The 13,576-nt window shown below is 40.9% G+C and overlaps 1 protein-coding gene across 8 annotated transcripts in view; it reads right to left on the bottom strand.

The window, feature by feature from the left end:
- Positions 1 to 13,576, bottom strand: part of tjp2a (tight junction protein 2a (zona occludens 2)) — a 201,705-nt gene that overhangs the window by 100,426 nt on the left and 87,703 nt on the right. For all 8 annotated transcript variants that reach the window (XM_069922298.1, XM_069922276.1, XM_069922273.1 and 5 more), the window contains one exon: positions 69 to 171. In XM_069922298.1, coding sequence (XP_069778399.1) covers positions 69 to 171 — 103 coding nt within the window. The remainder of the gene's footprint in view (positions 1 to 68; positions 172 to 13,576) is intronic.

The following is a 13,576-nucleotide window of genomic DNA, read 5'->3' as shown; positions in this document are numbered from 1 at the left end:
TGACTCAATGTTTTACATTGTTTTACAATGTTAAAATCATAATTAAAGTATGGATTAGCAGCACTTACTATGTGGGCTACTTTTCCACATTTTCTTAATTGTTGCACAGCATAGGAATGAGGCACGTTTTCCATTGTAAAGCCATTAACGCTGACAACCCGGTCATTTTCTCTGAAGGGGGAAAAGAAGTAGTTTCATAAGACTACCCAAACACATTCAAAGCAAAACTCAACATCTTAAAAACAGTTAAAATACCATTCACACAAATGTAATCTGTAATGAACACAGATCAGTACAGGCCTTTGGCCCACAATGTTGTGCCAACCTATACAAATTAATCTATCCATTCCCAACTTTTTTTTTTACATCCAAGTGCCTATTAAGTGTCTTTTAAATGCCCCTATTGTACTAGCCTCCACAACCACCCATGGCAATGCATTCCAGGGTAAAAAAGTACCTCTGATGTCTTCCCTAAATTTTCCTCCATTCACGTTGCCATGGTTGTCCTGGAGAAAAAAGTACTGGCTGTCCACCTTATCCTTCTTTTCTTTGGCTTGGCTTCGCGGACGAAGATTTATGGAGGGGTATGTCCACGTCTGCTGCAGGCTGGTTGGTGACTGACAAGTCCGATGTGGGACAGGCAGGCACGGTTGCAGCGGTTGCAAGGGAAAATTGGTTGGTTGGGGTTGGGTGTTGGGTTTTTCCTCCTTTGTCTTTTGTCAGTGAGGTGGGCACTGCGGTCTTCTTCAAAGGAGGTTGCAGCCCGCCGAACTATGAGGCGCCAAGATGCACGGTTGGAGGCGATATCAGCACACTGGCGGTGGTCAATGTGGCAGGCACCGAGATTTCTTTAAGCAGTCCTTGTACCTCTTCTTTGGTGCACCTCTGTCTCAGTGGCCAGTGGAGAGCTCGCCATAGAACACGATCTTGGGAAGGCGATGGTCCTCCATTCTGGATACGTGACCCACCCAGCGCAGTTGGGTCTTCAGCAGCATGGATTTGATGCTTGGGGACTCTGCCAGCTCGAGTACTTCGATGTTGGTGATGAAGTCATTCCAATGAATGTTGAGGATGGAGCAGAGACGGCGCTGATGGAAGCGTTCTAGGAGCCGTAGGTGATGCCGGTAGAGGACCCATGCTTCGGAGCCAAACTGGAGCGTGGGTATGACAACGGCTCTGTACACGCTGATCTTTGTGCGTTTCTTCATTTGGTTGTTTTTCCAGACTCTTTTGTGTAGTCTTCCAAAGGCGCTATTTGCCTTGGCGAGTCTGTTGTCTATTTCTTTGTCGATCCTCGCATCAGATGAAATGGTGCAGCCGAGGTAGGTAAACTGGTTGACCGTTTTGAGTTCATTGTGCCCGATGGAGATGTGGGGGTGCTGGTGGCCATGGTGAGGAGCTGGCTGATGGAGGCTCAGTTTTCGTCAGGCTGACTTCCAGGCTAAACATTTTGGCACCTTATCCACACCCCTCATAATTATACAACTCTATTGAGTCACCCTTCATCTTCCATCACTCAAAAGAGAAAAGTCCTAGCTCTGTCACCCTTTCTTCATATGCCACATTTTCCAATCCAGGCAAAGTCCTGGTAAATCTCCTCTGCACTCTCTCACCCCACATCCTTCATATAATGAGTTGATTAGAAATGAACAGAATACAGTATTTTAACTAGTTTTATAGAGCTACAGCATTACCACATGGCTCTTGAACTCAATTCTCCATCTAATGCAGCCTAGCACATCATATACATTCTTGACCACCCTATCAACTTGAGTGGCAGCACTTGAGGGATCTGTGATGGACTTGGATCCCAGGATCCCCCTGTTCCTCCACACTTAAAAATCTTGCCATTAACCTTCACGTTTGACCTTCCAAAGTGCATCTCTTCACACTGATTCGGATTGAACTCCATCTGCCACTACTCCACAGAATTCTGCATCGTGTTGTAACCTGACAAACTTCTACACTATCCACAACAACCCGCAACCTTTGTATCATCTGCAAACTTAATGACCCAGTTCTTTGTTGAAGTCACATAAAAAATTATGAGTAGCGGGGATTCGAAAACAGAACCCTAAGAACACTACCAGCCTTCTGAGAGTAAGCCAATTATGAATCCACAAAGCCAAGGATCTATGGATCCCTTGCTCCATGAAAATGGGGAACTTTGTCAAATGCCTTACACCACATTCACCACCCTATCTTCATCAATTTCTTTTGTCACCTCATTGAAAAACTCAAATTAAGCTTGTGAAGCACGATCTTCCCCCAAGTCATACTGACTATCCCTAATAAGTCTGTGCTTATCTAAATGTTCGTAAATTCTGTCCCTAAATATCCTCTCCAGTAGTTTGCCCATCAACGATACGAGATTCACTGGTCTATAATTCCCAGGATTTTCGCTATCCCCTTCATTTGCCTTTCATCAAAGAACATTTGCCATCCTCCAATACTACTAGTATGGCCAAGAAGGATGCAAAGATCATTGCCAATACTCCAGCAGTTTCTTCCTGTAGTAACCTGGTGTATATACCATCCAGCCCTGGGCACTTATCTATCCAGATGCCTTTAAGAAACTCCAGCATTTCCTCTTTCTTAACCGCAACATGTTCCAGCGCGTTGGCCTGTTCTACACTCTTCTCTCATTCACTAAGGCCCCTCTCCTTGTGAATACCAATGCAAAGTATTTAATTAGGAACTCACCTTTCTCTGTGCACATGTTCCCTCTTTTTTCCTAAGCCTTCCTACACTTATTTACTCATCCTTCTAATCTTCACACATGCATAGAATACCTTCAGGTTTTCCTTAATCCTACTTACCAAGCAAGGCCTTTTCATGCCCCTTTCTAGCACTCCCAAGTTCTTTTTTAAGTTCCTTCCTGGCTACCTTACACTTCTCATGAGCTTGCCTCATTTTTGTTTCCCAAACCTTATGCTTCCTTTTTCTTCTCAATTAACTGTCCCACTCTCTTGTCAACCATAGTTCTTTACCCAACCACCCTTTCTGGGTCTCAGTGTGTCATACCTATCCCTGACCTCTTGCATGTGGTCCAAAATCATCCTCCATATTTCTGCTATAGAACAGGCCAATATTCCCCGAGAACAGTGTAGAATGGGCCAAAGTTTCCCGAGAACGTTTCCAATTTTCACTCCCCAAGTTCCTGCTACATCTCATCATAGTTAGCCCATTTCCTATTAAACATTTTACCATTTCATCTACTCATGTCCTTGTCCATAGTTATGCTAAAGGTCAGGGAGTTGTAGTTGTGAAATGCTCACCCACTGAGAAGTCTGTCACCTGACCAGGCTTATTACCAAGTACTGGATACAGTATGGCCTTTCCTCTTCGCATACATTGTTAGGGCTGCTTCTTGGACACACCTCAAAAATTCTGCCCTATCTGACCCTTTTGCACGAAGGAGTTGGCAGTCAATATTTGGGAAGTTTCCCATGACAATAACCCAGTGGCTTTGCAGTGAGCTATATAAATGCACTTGATAATGATTGCTCTCTTCTTGCTTCTAGCTTCTGCCCAGATTCACTCAGTCTACAATCCCTTCATGACATCCTTCCTTTCTGCAGCTGTGATACTATCCCAGATTAACAATGTTCCTATTCCCCTCCCCCTCCTTTGGTTTACAAATTGAAAAATCCCAGCCTTCTGGAATACACAATTCTTGTTGAACTAAATGCATCAGCTGTGGGTCAGTGTGTAGTTAGTTCTCTTGCCATTTCAATTTCACTGAAGCTCGAGCTTCAGGCTAAAACTTTAGGCTAAAACTCCATGGCAGCACCCAGGGAATGACACAATGTCTGAAGTGCAATCTTTTGAAGGAATTGTTAAATTATGTGCCACTTCAATAAATAAAAATAATCTGATGGTCGCTCTGAAGTGGTCAAAGAACAGCAGGGAACTTTGGCCTGATATCCTCTCCAACAGTTATCCATTGATTAACATCACTGAACAGAGCACAAGGCAAAACCAGTAGGAGCTTGCAGTGTCCAAATTGCGGACACATCTTCCAACATTAAATAGTGACTATACTTCAAACATGTCACTGAGTGGAAAGTACATCTGGAAATAGAAGCAGTACTGAAGTGAATATGGATTTTATCACAACACCAATATTCCCCCTAAAATTTAAATACTTTTGGTCTTCGAACATTTTTAAAATCTAGCGATTAATTATTTTCTCTATTCTATCAATCGTTTTCATTGAAAAAATGCATTTCAACTTTCCAGGAAACCTTAGTTACACTGCAATGTATTAAATTGTTAACCAGTTGTTAACTTGGGAAATGCACACAGAAGATGCTGAGAAAGCGTGCTGAACAGATCCGATCTGCTTTACTTAGATCAGGAAGAAAAGTCTTTTGCATTAGCCTGATAATAGAAGTATTTTTGACCCTAAATTCTCAGCAAATTTCTGTATCAATGTCAGTGCATTTTGGATTTCAGAAATGAAAAGCATTAATAATACAGTAAAATCCCTATTATCAGGCACCTCTGAGGATCGTGGCTGCAGGAAATGTGAAATTTACGGTTGACTGAAACTTGCTCTTAAAATGCCCAATAATAGGGATGGGATTTTACTGTATAATCAAATTGAAACTCCAAAACCAAAAGCATAGAAATAAAGGCATTTCCATACCATCCCTATTGAAAAATATTCTGGCTAAAGTCTGAAATTTCCAGTAAAGACTTTCAATTGTCAAACTGCTTTTTCCAAAAGTAGTGGAACGGCATGCTCAAGAAGAAAGACAAAAGGCCCCCACTCTAACCCCTGCCTGAACTTTACCATCCCCTCAGACCTTCCCTTCTTGGAGATGGAACATTCTGTACTCACGAGATACCTTACCTTCGTCCCCCTTTTGCCCACATCTGAACGAGTCTGCACATGCCATGATGCAAAACTCTTCTTCCAACTTCTCTGGCCCCACTTCTTCCACCAGGATTCTCCAACCCACATTGAAGGCCCCTTCAACTACCTTAAACCTCTTTCACCTCATAGAACACAGAGCACTACAGCACACTACAGTCCTTTTGGCCCTCGATGTTTAAACCCTCCCTACAACGTAACTCTTTATTTTTCTTCCATCCATGCATCTGTTTGGCCCTTTTATACTGCCCTTTAAAAAAAAAGGGATTTAACTGCCTTTTAACTGCTTCACTTTCCTGTGTGAATGAACGAACACGGGATGAGGGGTCATTTCCATTCCAGTAATTACCCACCAAGGTAGGAAATAGCAGAGCCGATGCGTTTCGCATCGGTTCCTGTGTAAAAGGCTTACCTGCCTTCCCGGGACACTGGCATTGCAGTAATGCTGCAGGTCCCATCTCCTTTTAGATATTTGGGATGCTGGGTTTCTATGTAAAAGGTCGCACTGACCTGGCTTTTCTTGGTTCAGTGTGAAAGACCTGACCGGGCTTCAAACAAGGGAGTGCTACACACCAATTAAATGGGATTGCTGTGTAAAAGGGGTATTAAATGCCCTTAATATTTCAGCCTTCACCACATTCCAGGCACCCACAACTCTGCATAAAAAACATCCCTGATATCTCCCCTAAACTTCCCTCCCTTCAATTTGTACATATGTTCTCTGGTGTTTGCTGTTCCTACCCTGGGAAAAGGCACTGGCACTCCACCCTATCTATGCGTCTCATAATCTTATAGACCTCTATTAAGTCTCCTCTCATCTTTCTTTCCTCCAAAGAAAAACGTTCCAGCTCTGCTAACCTTGCATCACAAGACTTATTTTCCAATCCAGGCAACATCCTGGTAAATCTCCTCTGCACATTCTCCTTACCTTCCACATCCATAAGGGGACCAGAAGTGAACACAATACTCTCACCAGTGATTTGTAGTGTTGACCTCTCTCCTTTTGAACTCAATCCCCCTATGAATGAAGCCCAGCATTCCATAGGCCTTCTTAACTATCCTATCAACCTGTGTGATGACCATGAGGGATGTATGGATTTGGACCCCAAAGTCCCTCAGTTCATCCACACTCTTAAGCAACCAACCATTATCCCTGTACTCAGCCTTCTGGTTTGTCCTTTCCAAATGCATCACCTCACACTTATCCAGAATGAACTCCATCTGCCTCTTCTCCACCCAACTCTGCATCCTGTTACGAGCCAAGAGGACCCCAAAACCCAACAGCAACAGACATTCACCAAGAGGAATGGTTACTTAAAGAAAAGTTGATTTAAAATTATCTTTAAACATGAAAACAGAATCAAATTTAACTTATTACTATTAACTAATCTAACTTAACCCCCTTCTAATTCTAAGTGCACGTGTATATAATGTGTGTGTAAGTTTAGAAAAGTTATTTGATTCACAGTCCAATCTCACTTCTCATTCCTCCAAGTTCACTGGTTGCAGGCAGTTCTGAAACTGTGCACAGAATTTAACATTTATGAACTTCACCAGGCTTTGGTGCTGGAAAGGTAAATGGTTACTGCTCAGGAAGGTTCTTGTTGGTTTTCAGAGAGAGTTTTGTTGTTCGCTGGACACAAATTGACTCCTTCTGGTCAGCCACATCAGTGCCTTGCTGAAGAAACTTGCCCCATCAGGGTTTTCCAGATGATAACCTCTTTCTTTCAGGTCACCACAGAGTTTGTTTTTGTTTCCCTTATTTCAAGTGAAAGATTAGGCAGCCAGACATCTCTTATATGGACCACAAGGGGTTTGACCAGGCTGAAGTAAGCACTCACAACCTGTCTTCAAAATGTTTTTTTTCCACAAGCTTGCCAGCTTGTCCTGTTCTAGTCTCAGCTGCTGCTGCTGAACTGTAGAACTGTATTCCCTCTCTCTCTCCCCCCCAGCGAAAAGCCTGTTTGACTCTGCTTGCAAAACCACATGACCCTCTCAGAACAACAAGCTGCAGCTCCGAACCTAATCCTCCAAGTTCTTTTATCTGCTGCTTTCCAAAACAATTATCCATTATTGAAGCCTCTATAGGCACCCCCCAAAGCTTTTGCAAAGGCACTCAGAGCCAGCCTGTCTGGCTTGAACAGAGCTCCAGTATTTTAAATGAAATCTGTTTTGAAGTGTTTGTATATGATCTACACCCAAAAAAACCTGCCACAATTCATTTCCTTTAAAACATATCTGTATACAATAAAATATGACATGACCTGTACAATCCTGTCTGTAACCTCTTGTAACCTTCGACAATCTTCAGCTCCATCCACAGCTCCTCCAACCTTCGTATCATCTGCAAACAATGACCCATCCTTCCACCTCTTCACAAAGAGCTGGGGTCTCAAAACAAATCCTTGAGGAACTCCACTAGTTACTGGCCTCCAGGCAGAATACTTTCCTTCCACTACTACTCTCTGCAAGCCAATTTTTTATCCATACAGCCAATGTTCCATGGATCCCATGCCTAATGGCTTTCCAAACAAGTCTCTCGTGGGGGACCTTGTCAAATGCCTGATTAAAATCCATATAGACAACATCTATCACCCTATCCTCATCAATTTATTTTGTTACCTCCTCAAAAAACTCAATTAGGCTCGCGAGGCACAATATTCCCTTCAAAAAGCCATGCTGACTATCCTTGAGTAGACTATACTTCTCCAAATGCTCATAGATCCCATCTTTAAGAATCATCTGCAATAGTTTGCACACCACTGATGCAAGACTCATTGGTCTGATTACCCAGGATTCTCCCTATTACTTAAAAAAAAAACCAAGGGGACTACATTTGCTATTCTCCAATCATCTGGAACCTCCCCTGTGGCCAAAGAGGACTCAAAAATCATACTATCTCTTCCCTGACTTCCCACAGCAACCTGGAGTATATTGCGTCTGGCACAGGGGAAATATCAATCTTGATGTTTTTAAGAAGATCCAACACTTCCTCTTCCTTAATCTCAACACTGTCTAGCACACTAGTCTGTTCTATTCTGATCTCACCTGATCAAGGTCCTTTTCTCTTGTGAATACTGAAACAAAGTATTCATTTAGGACCTCCCCAACCTCCTCCACCTCCAGGCACATGTTGTCTCCTTTATCCTTTAGTGGCCCCACCTTTATTCTCAGCATCTTTCTGTTCTTCACATAGGCATAAAACACCTTGGGGTTCTCCTTAATCCTAATGCCAAGGCCTTCTCATGCTCTCTTCGAGTTCTCCTGTCCTTTCTTAAGCTCCTTCCTGGCTAACATATACTTCTCATGAGCCCTTCCAGTTTCCTAGATCTAATATCTGCTTCCTTCTTCCTCTTGACTAGCTGCCTCACCTGCTTCATCAACCACAGTTCCCTTTTTCCTACCATCCTTTCATTGACCCAGTGGGCAAACCTATCCTGAACCCAACACGAGTGATTCCCTAAACTTCCTCCACATCAGTTGTGTGCTTTCACCCTTTAATATCTGTTTCCAATTTACTGTCGCTCATACCTGCCTCATCCCTTCTCCAATTAAACACTTTCCCATTTTGTTTGATTTTATCATTTTCCATAGCTATCTTGAAGCTCAGCGAGTTGTCATCACTCTCACCAAAATGCCACCCACTGAGAGGTCACCACCTGACCAGGTTCATTACCCAGAACTCGATCCAGTATGGCTCCTCCTCTAGTCAGCTGGTCCATATACTGTGTCATGAATCCTTCTTGAACACACTGGACAAATTCAGCCCCATCTATCCCTCTTGCTGTCAGGAGGTGGCAGTCAATATTAGGGAAGTTCAAAAAATCACCCATAACTACAACTCTGGTTTTCCTGAGATCCCAATGATTCACAAACCTGAACCTCTGCATCCTGCACCAACTCTTCAGCCACACATTCATCTGCCACAACTTCCTATTCCTACCCTCTCCAGCACGTGGCACAGACAGCAGTACCGAGATTTTTTAACTTTTTACCTAACTCCCTATATTTGCTCTTCAGGACCTCATCAGTACTCCTATCCATGTCATTGGTTTTCACATGGACCACTGGCTGTTCACCCTCCCCCTCCAGAATGCTATAAACTCGATCAGAGACATTCCTGACCCTGGCATCTGGGAGGCACTTACCATCCTGGAGCCTCAATCTCACTCACAGAACCTCCTATCTACTCACCTAACGAATGAGTCCCTCCAATTACCTCTTCTCCTCCCTTCCCTTCTGAGCCAAGGAGCCAGGCTCTGGACCAGAGACATGACCACCATGATTTGCCCCTGGTAGATCGTCCCCCACAACAGTATCCAAAACAGTATACTTACTGTTAAGGGGAATGACCACCGATGCTCTGCACAATAGGCCTATTCCTCTTCCCTCTTAACAGTAACCTGCCTCCTGACATATGGGGGTGACTGTCCCTGTCTCTGCCTCCTGAATGATCTGGAGTTCACCAGTTTCATTTCTCTAACTCAGTCTCTCAGGAGTTGCAGCTGGATGCACCTTTTTTAGGTGTTGCCATCAGCGCAACTGTGCTCTCCCAGATTTCCCACATGCTACAATCAGAACACTCCACTGTCCTAGCTGCTGTCTCCATGAACTCTTCCTAATTTAAATACAAATATCTATTTTCTGCAGCACTAACACTGTCCGATATCGGTGCAGCACAATTGCTCAGCAAAAGGAGTGTAAGGTGCTCCTTCCATCTGATAGCCTACAGGTCACCCTTGGGCACAGCGTAGTGCCTGTTAAGCCTCCCATTCAGGGTTACGTGATTGTAGATGGTGGATGGGTTTTTTTCACAAGCTGATTCTACAAATTGGAATTTAAGGTTGTAAAACTAAAAACACTGGGCAGATGAATCTGCAGATCAATGGCCAGAGTTACCCGTTGTAAGGTAAAACATCATGAGATGGGAATGTGTAAGGAGTTACCCTGTACAGGGCTGTAACAAGATGTGAATGCATCCTTGTACTTACAAGATAAGAGAGACATTGATGGATTGAGAGGCAGGAAGCTAGCAGGGAAAGGATAGCAACAGTTTTAGTCATTGGACAAGTAATGATATGATGATGTTCTAAGCACGTATCCAAGGGTATAAAAAATCACCATTTTGCTGATAACGGCAGAATGCATTCTCCGACTAACATGGTTAGTCGCAAGTGTTACAATCCGGTAATAAAGAACAAAGAACCCTGATTTCGACTCAGCCTGGTGTTTGTCTCACTCATTCATGAACAAAGCAGACCTAACACCGTCCAGTAGGGACATTGCAACTATGGGAAGCCACTTCAGTATTTTTCCCTTGTATAATCATGAACTCAACATTTTTTTTTGGGAAACGAACAAACTTTTTATTTGCACACATTTAAATTTCATTTTATAAATTATAAGATTGTCAAAAACTATTACACATTCAAGATTTGCCTCATCTAAATTGATTTGACCGTTTATTCCCAATCTTCAAGGGAAGTCCACAATACTGCAGACATCAGAGTTGGATTTTAAGTACCACTTTTGTTTTTAAATCAATGAAAGCAGGCAAGTTTAAATATTAATTGTACCCATGAACTTGCTAGCAAATGTTCAGTAAAAATGTAGACAATAAAGCCGTTTGAGTTTGCCCACATTTAATAACTCTATGTCATAAACTCTCTGAACTCTGTTTTTAGTCTGATATACATCCAACAATACAAGCACAAGAAATAGCACCTCACCTTCCAACTGGGTATGTTACAGCCCTCAGGACTCAATCAGTTCAACACTTTCAAGTAACCAGAATTTATAGTGTGTGTCACTTTTTGTGATGACTGACCAACTGGATATTTCTAATATAATCTTTTAATCAGTTTCCAGCAAGTGCAGTGTAATTCAAGACGTCTTTACTTTTGTACTTTAACCTCTTTACAATAAAGACCAAGACAACACTCATCTTTTCAAATCTTTGCTATGTACAAACATTTATTTTCTGCAACTTGTGAGCCAGATCAACATGATCCTTTGAATTTCTCAATATTTCAAATTAATGCTATCAAATTCTATTCCTATCAAAATGCTGCCCCTATCCAATTCTTCATCTTTTTTTCAGCCAATTTGCAGATGACATCATAGTATATTTAACAGAACCAGATAAGTCAATCAAAAAACTACATATGAAACTGAAAGAATATGGAGAGATATCAGGGGACAAGATTAACATGAATAAAAGTGAAGTGATGCCAATGAACAAAATTGATTATTCAGAATTTAAAAAAAAACCTATTCAAATGGCAATCACAGGCAATACGTTACCTTGGTATCAAAATCGGTAACAACCTAAAACATTTATACAAATTAAATTATGAACCATTAATTAAAAAAATACAGGAAGATCTAGAGAATTGGAATGAACTACTGTTAACTTTAATAGGAAGAGTAAACTGTATTAAGATGAATGTGTTCCCACGAGTGCAATATCTATTCCAAACGTTACCAATCCCCCTGACAGAATTTTTTTGCAAAACTGAAGAAAATAATAAGGAAATTTTTATGGAAAGGTAAGAAATCAAGAATAGCGCTAGAAAAATTAACATGGAGTTACAAACAAGGAGGGTTACAGCTATCAAACTTCAAAAATTACTACAGGATGGCACAATTAAGGTACTTATTAGATTTTTATCAGAGAGGAGAAAAACTGGACTGGACTAAGATAGAATTAGACAAATTGGGAGAAAATATCCCGGAACACATACTTTATAAATGGGATGCAAATTTGATGCAATATAACAATTCACCAGTACTACATCACATACTTAAATTATGGAAAAAAAATACACCTGGAAGAAAAAAAGATAAATTATCAAATACCAAAAATGATATTAACACAAAACCCATTAATCCCCTTTACAATAGACAATTTATTTTTAAAGGAATCAAGAAAATAGAAGATTGTTTTTTGGGAAATAATTAAAAGATAAATATGGAATCACACAAAATTCAGTATTTACATATTGCCAATTGAAAACTTATCCAAAAGATATATTGGGAAATAACTTTAGATTACCAGAAAGTAGCAACTATGAATATTTAATTACAGACACTATGATAATTAAAATTTTTATTACAAACATGTACATCAAATTACAATATAAAGAAGAAGATGAAATAAAGTAGAAATAAAGTTGGGAAAAAGATTTAAACACAAAGTTAAAGAACAAAACATGGGAGAAGTTATGTACAGGAACAATGAGGAACACGATAAATAGATTATGTATGATTCAATATAACTGGCTACACAGATTATACATTACTCCTCTGAAATTAAAAGAATGGGACCCAACAGCATCGGATCGATGTTTTCGTTGCAAAAAAGAGATTGGATCAACATTACATGCATTTGGACATGCTCAAAAGCAAAAACTTTCTGGGAAGATCTAAACCTAATATTAAACAAAATCACAAAAAATAGTATACCAAAAGATCCAAAAAAATTCTGTTAAATAATATAAAAGACAAAAAATTAGGACTAAAATTAGACAAAGCCCAAATAAAATTTATTATGATAGCATTAGCAGGAGCCAAAAAATGTATTATGACAACCTGGAAATTGGAAACAAACCTTAAAATACAACAGTGGTTTACAGAAATAAACACGTGTATTCCATTAGGAAAAATTGCATACAATCTGAAAGACAAGTGTATATTATTTGAACAAATTTGGGAACCAGACATAAAATATGTTGGAGAATGTCGACCACAAACCACCATCTCGTAAAACAACATAATTATGAGAACAATAAGATTTAAATATGTGAATGTGGACGAAACAACTTTTTTTCCTTTTTTGGTTATTTCTTTGTTTTAAGTGTTTTATCATTTATTGATTTTTGATGAGGGTGGGGAAGGGGAGAGAGGAAGTGGGGAAAAGAAAAAATGTCACTATGTATATATTGTTGATGATCATTTGTGGATTTTGTTATTGATATGACTCATGGTGCAAAAATAAAATAAAAATTAAAAAAAGATGAACTCAACATTGACAACGGACTCAGCTCAAAGATGAGACTTCACCGAAGGAGAACAGAGAAGGAAACAAGCAATTTTTTTTTCAGGGTCGGAGATCGTGATGGAGGGAGGGACATGCCGAATGGCAAGGCACCTGAACGATGATGAACAAGCTCGTCCTCAGCCTCTGCTTGCAAGAGCCTCTAGGTCCCACACAAGTGGCTGCTCAGTTTGAGCTACCCCTCTTTCTATTTGTCACTGCTCCTTCTCTTTGTCCTCCCACCAATCACTGTTCTATTTAACCCTCAACTTTCCCTCCACTCCCTTTTAAAATGCACTCACCTCAAGCTGGTTCCTGACATTCACAGCTGTCCTGAGTCCCTTGCTCTTCCTCTTCCAGCAATGATCCCGAGATGACGATGACCCAAGTCTCTGCTCCCTCGTTCCAGATGTCTGACACTTTAGATCTTTATATTTCTAACTGCCGCCAAGACAGCAACTGTCTCAATTTTACCACTCCTCTCACTCATTCTAATCTCACCACCTCAGAAATTCATTGCCCTCCACTATTTCTGCACTGATCCCAACCTCACTATCAAACCCATAGTCAAGGGTGGTGCTGTTGTGGTCAAGCAAACGGACCTCTACTTTGTCAAGGTAAGATGACAGCTCTCAGACATCACCTCTTACCCCTGAACAGGA

Source organism: Narcine bancroftii, chromosome 1 (assembly GCF_036971445.1).
Source record: "Narcine bancroftii isolate sNarBan1 chromosome 1, sNarBan1.hap1, whole genome shotgun sequence".
Taxonomy (NCBI): domain Eukaryota; kingdom Metazoa; phylum Chordata; class Chondrichthyes; order Torpediniformes; family Narcinidae; genus Narcine; species Narcine bancroftii.
This window is presented reverse-complemented; position numbering and strand designations above follow the sequence as displayed.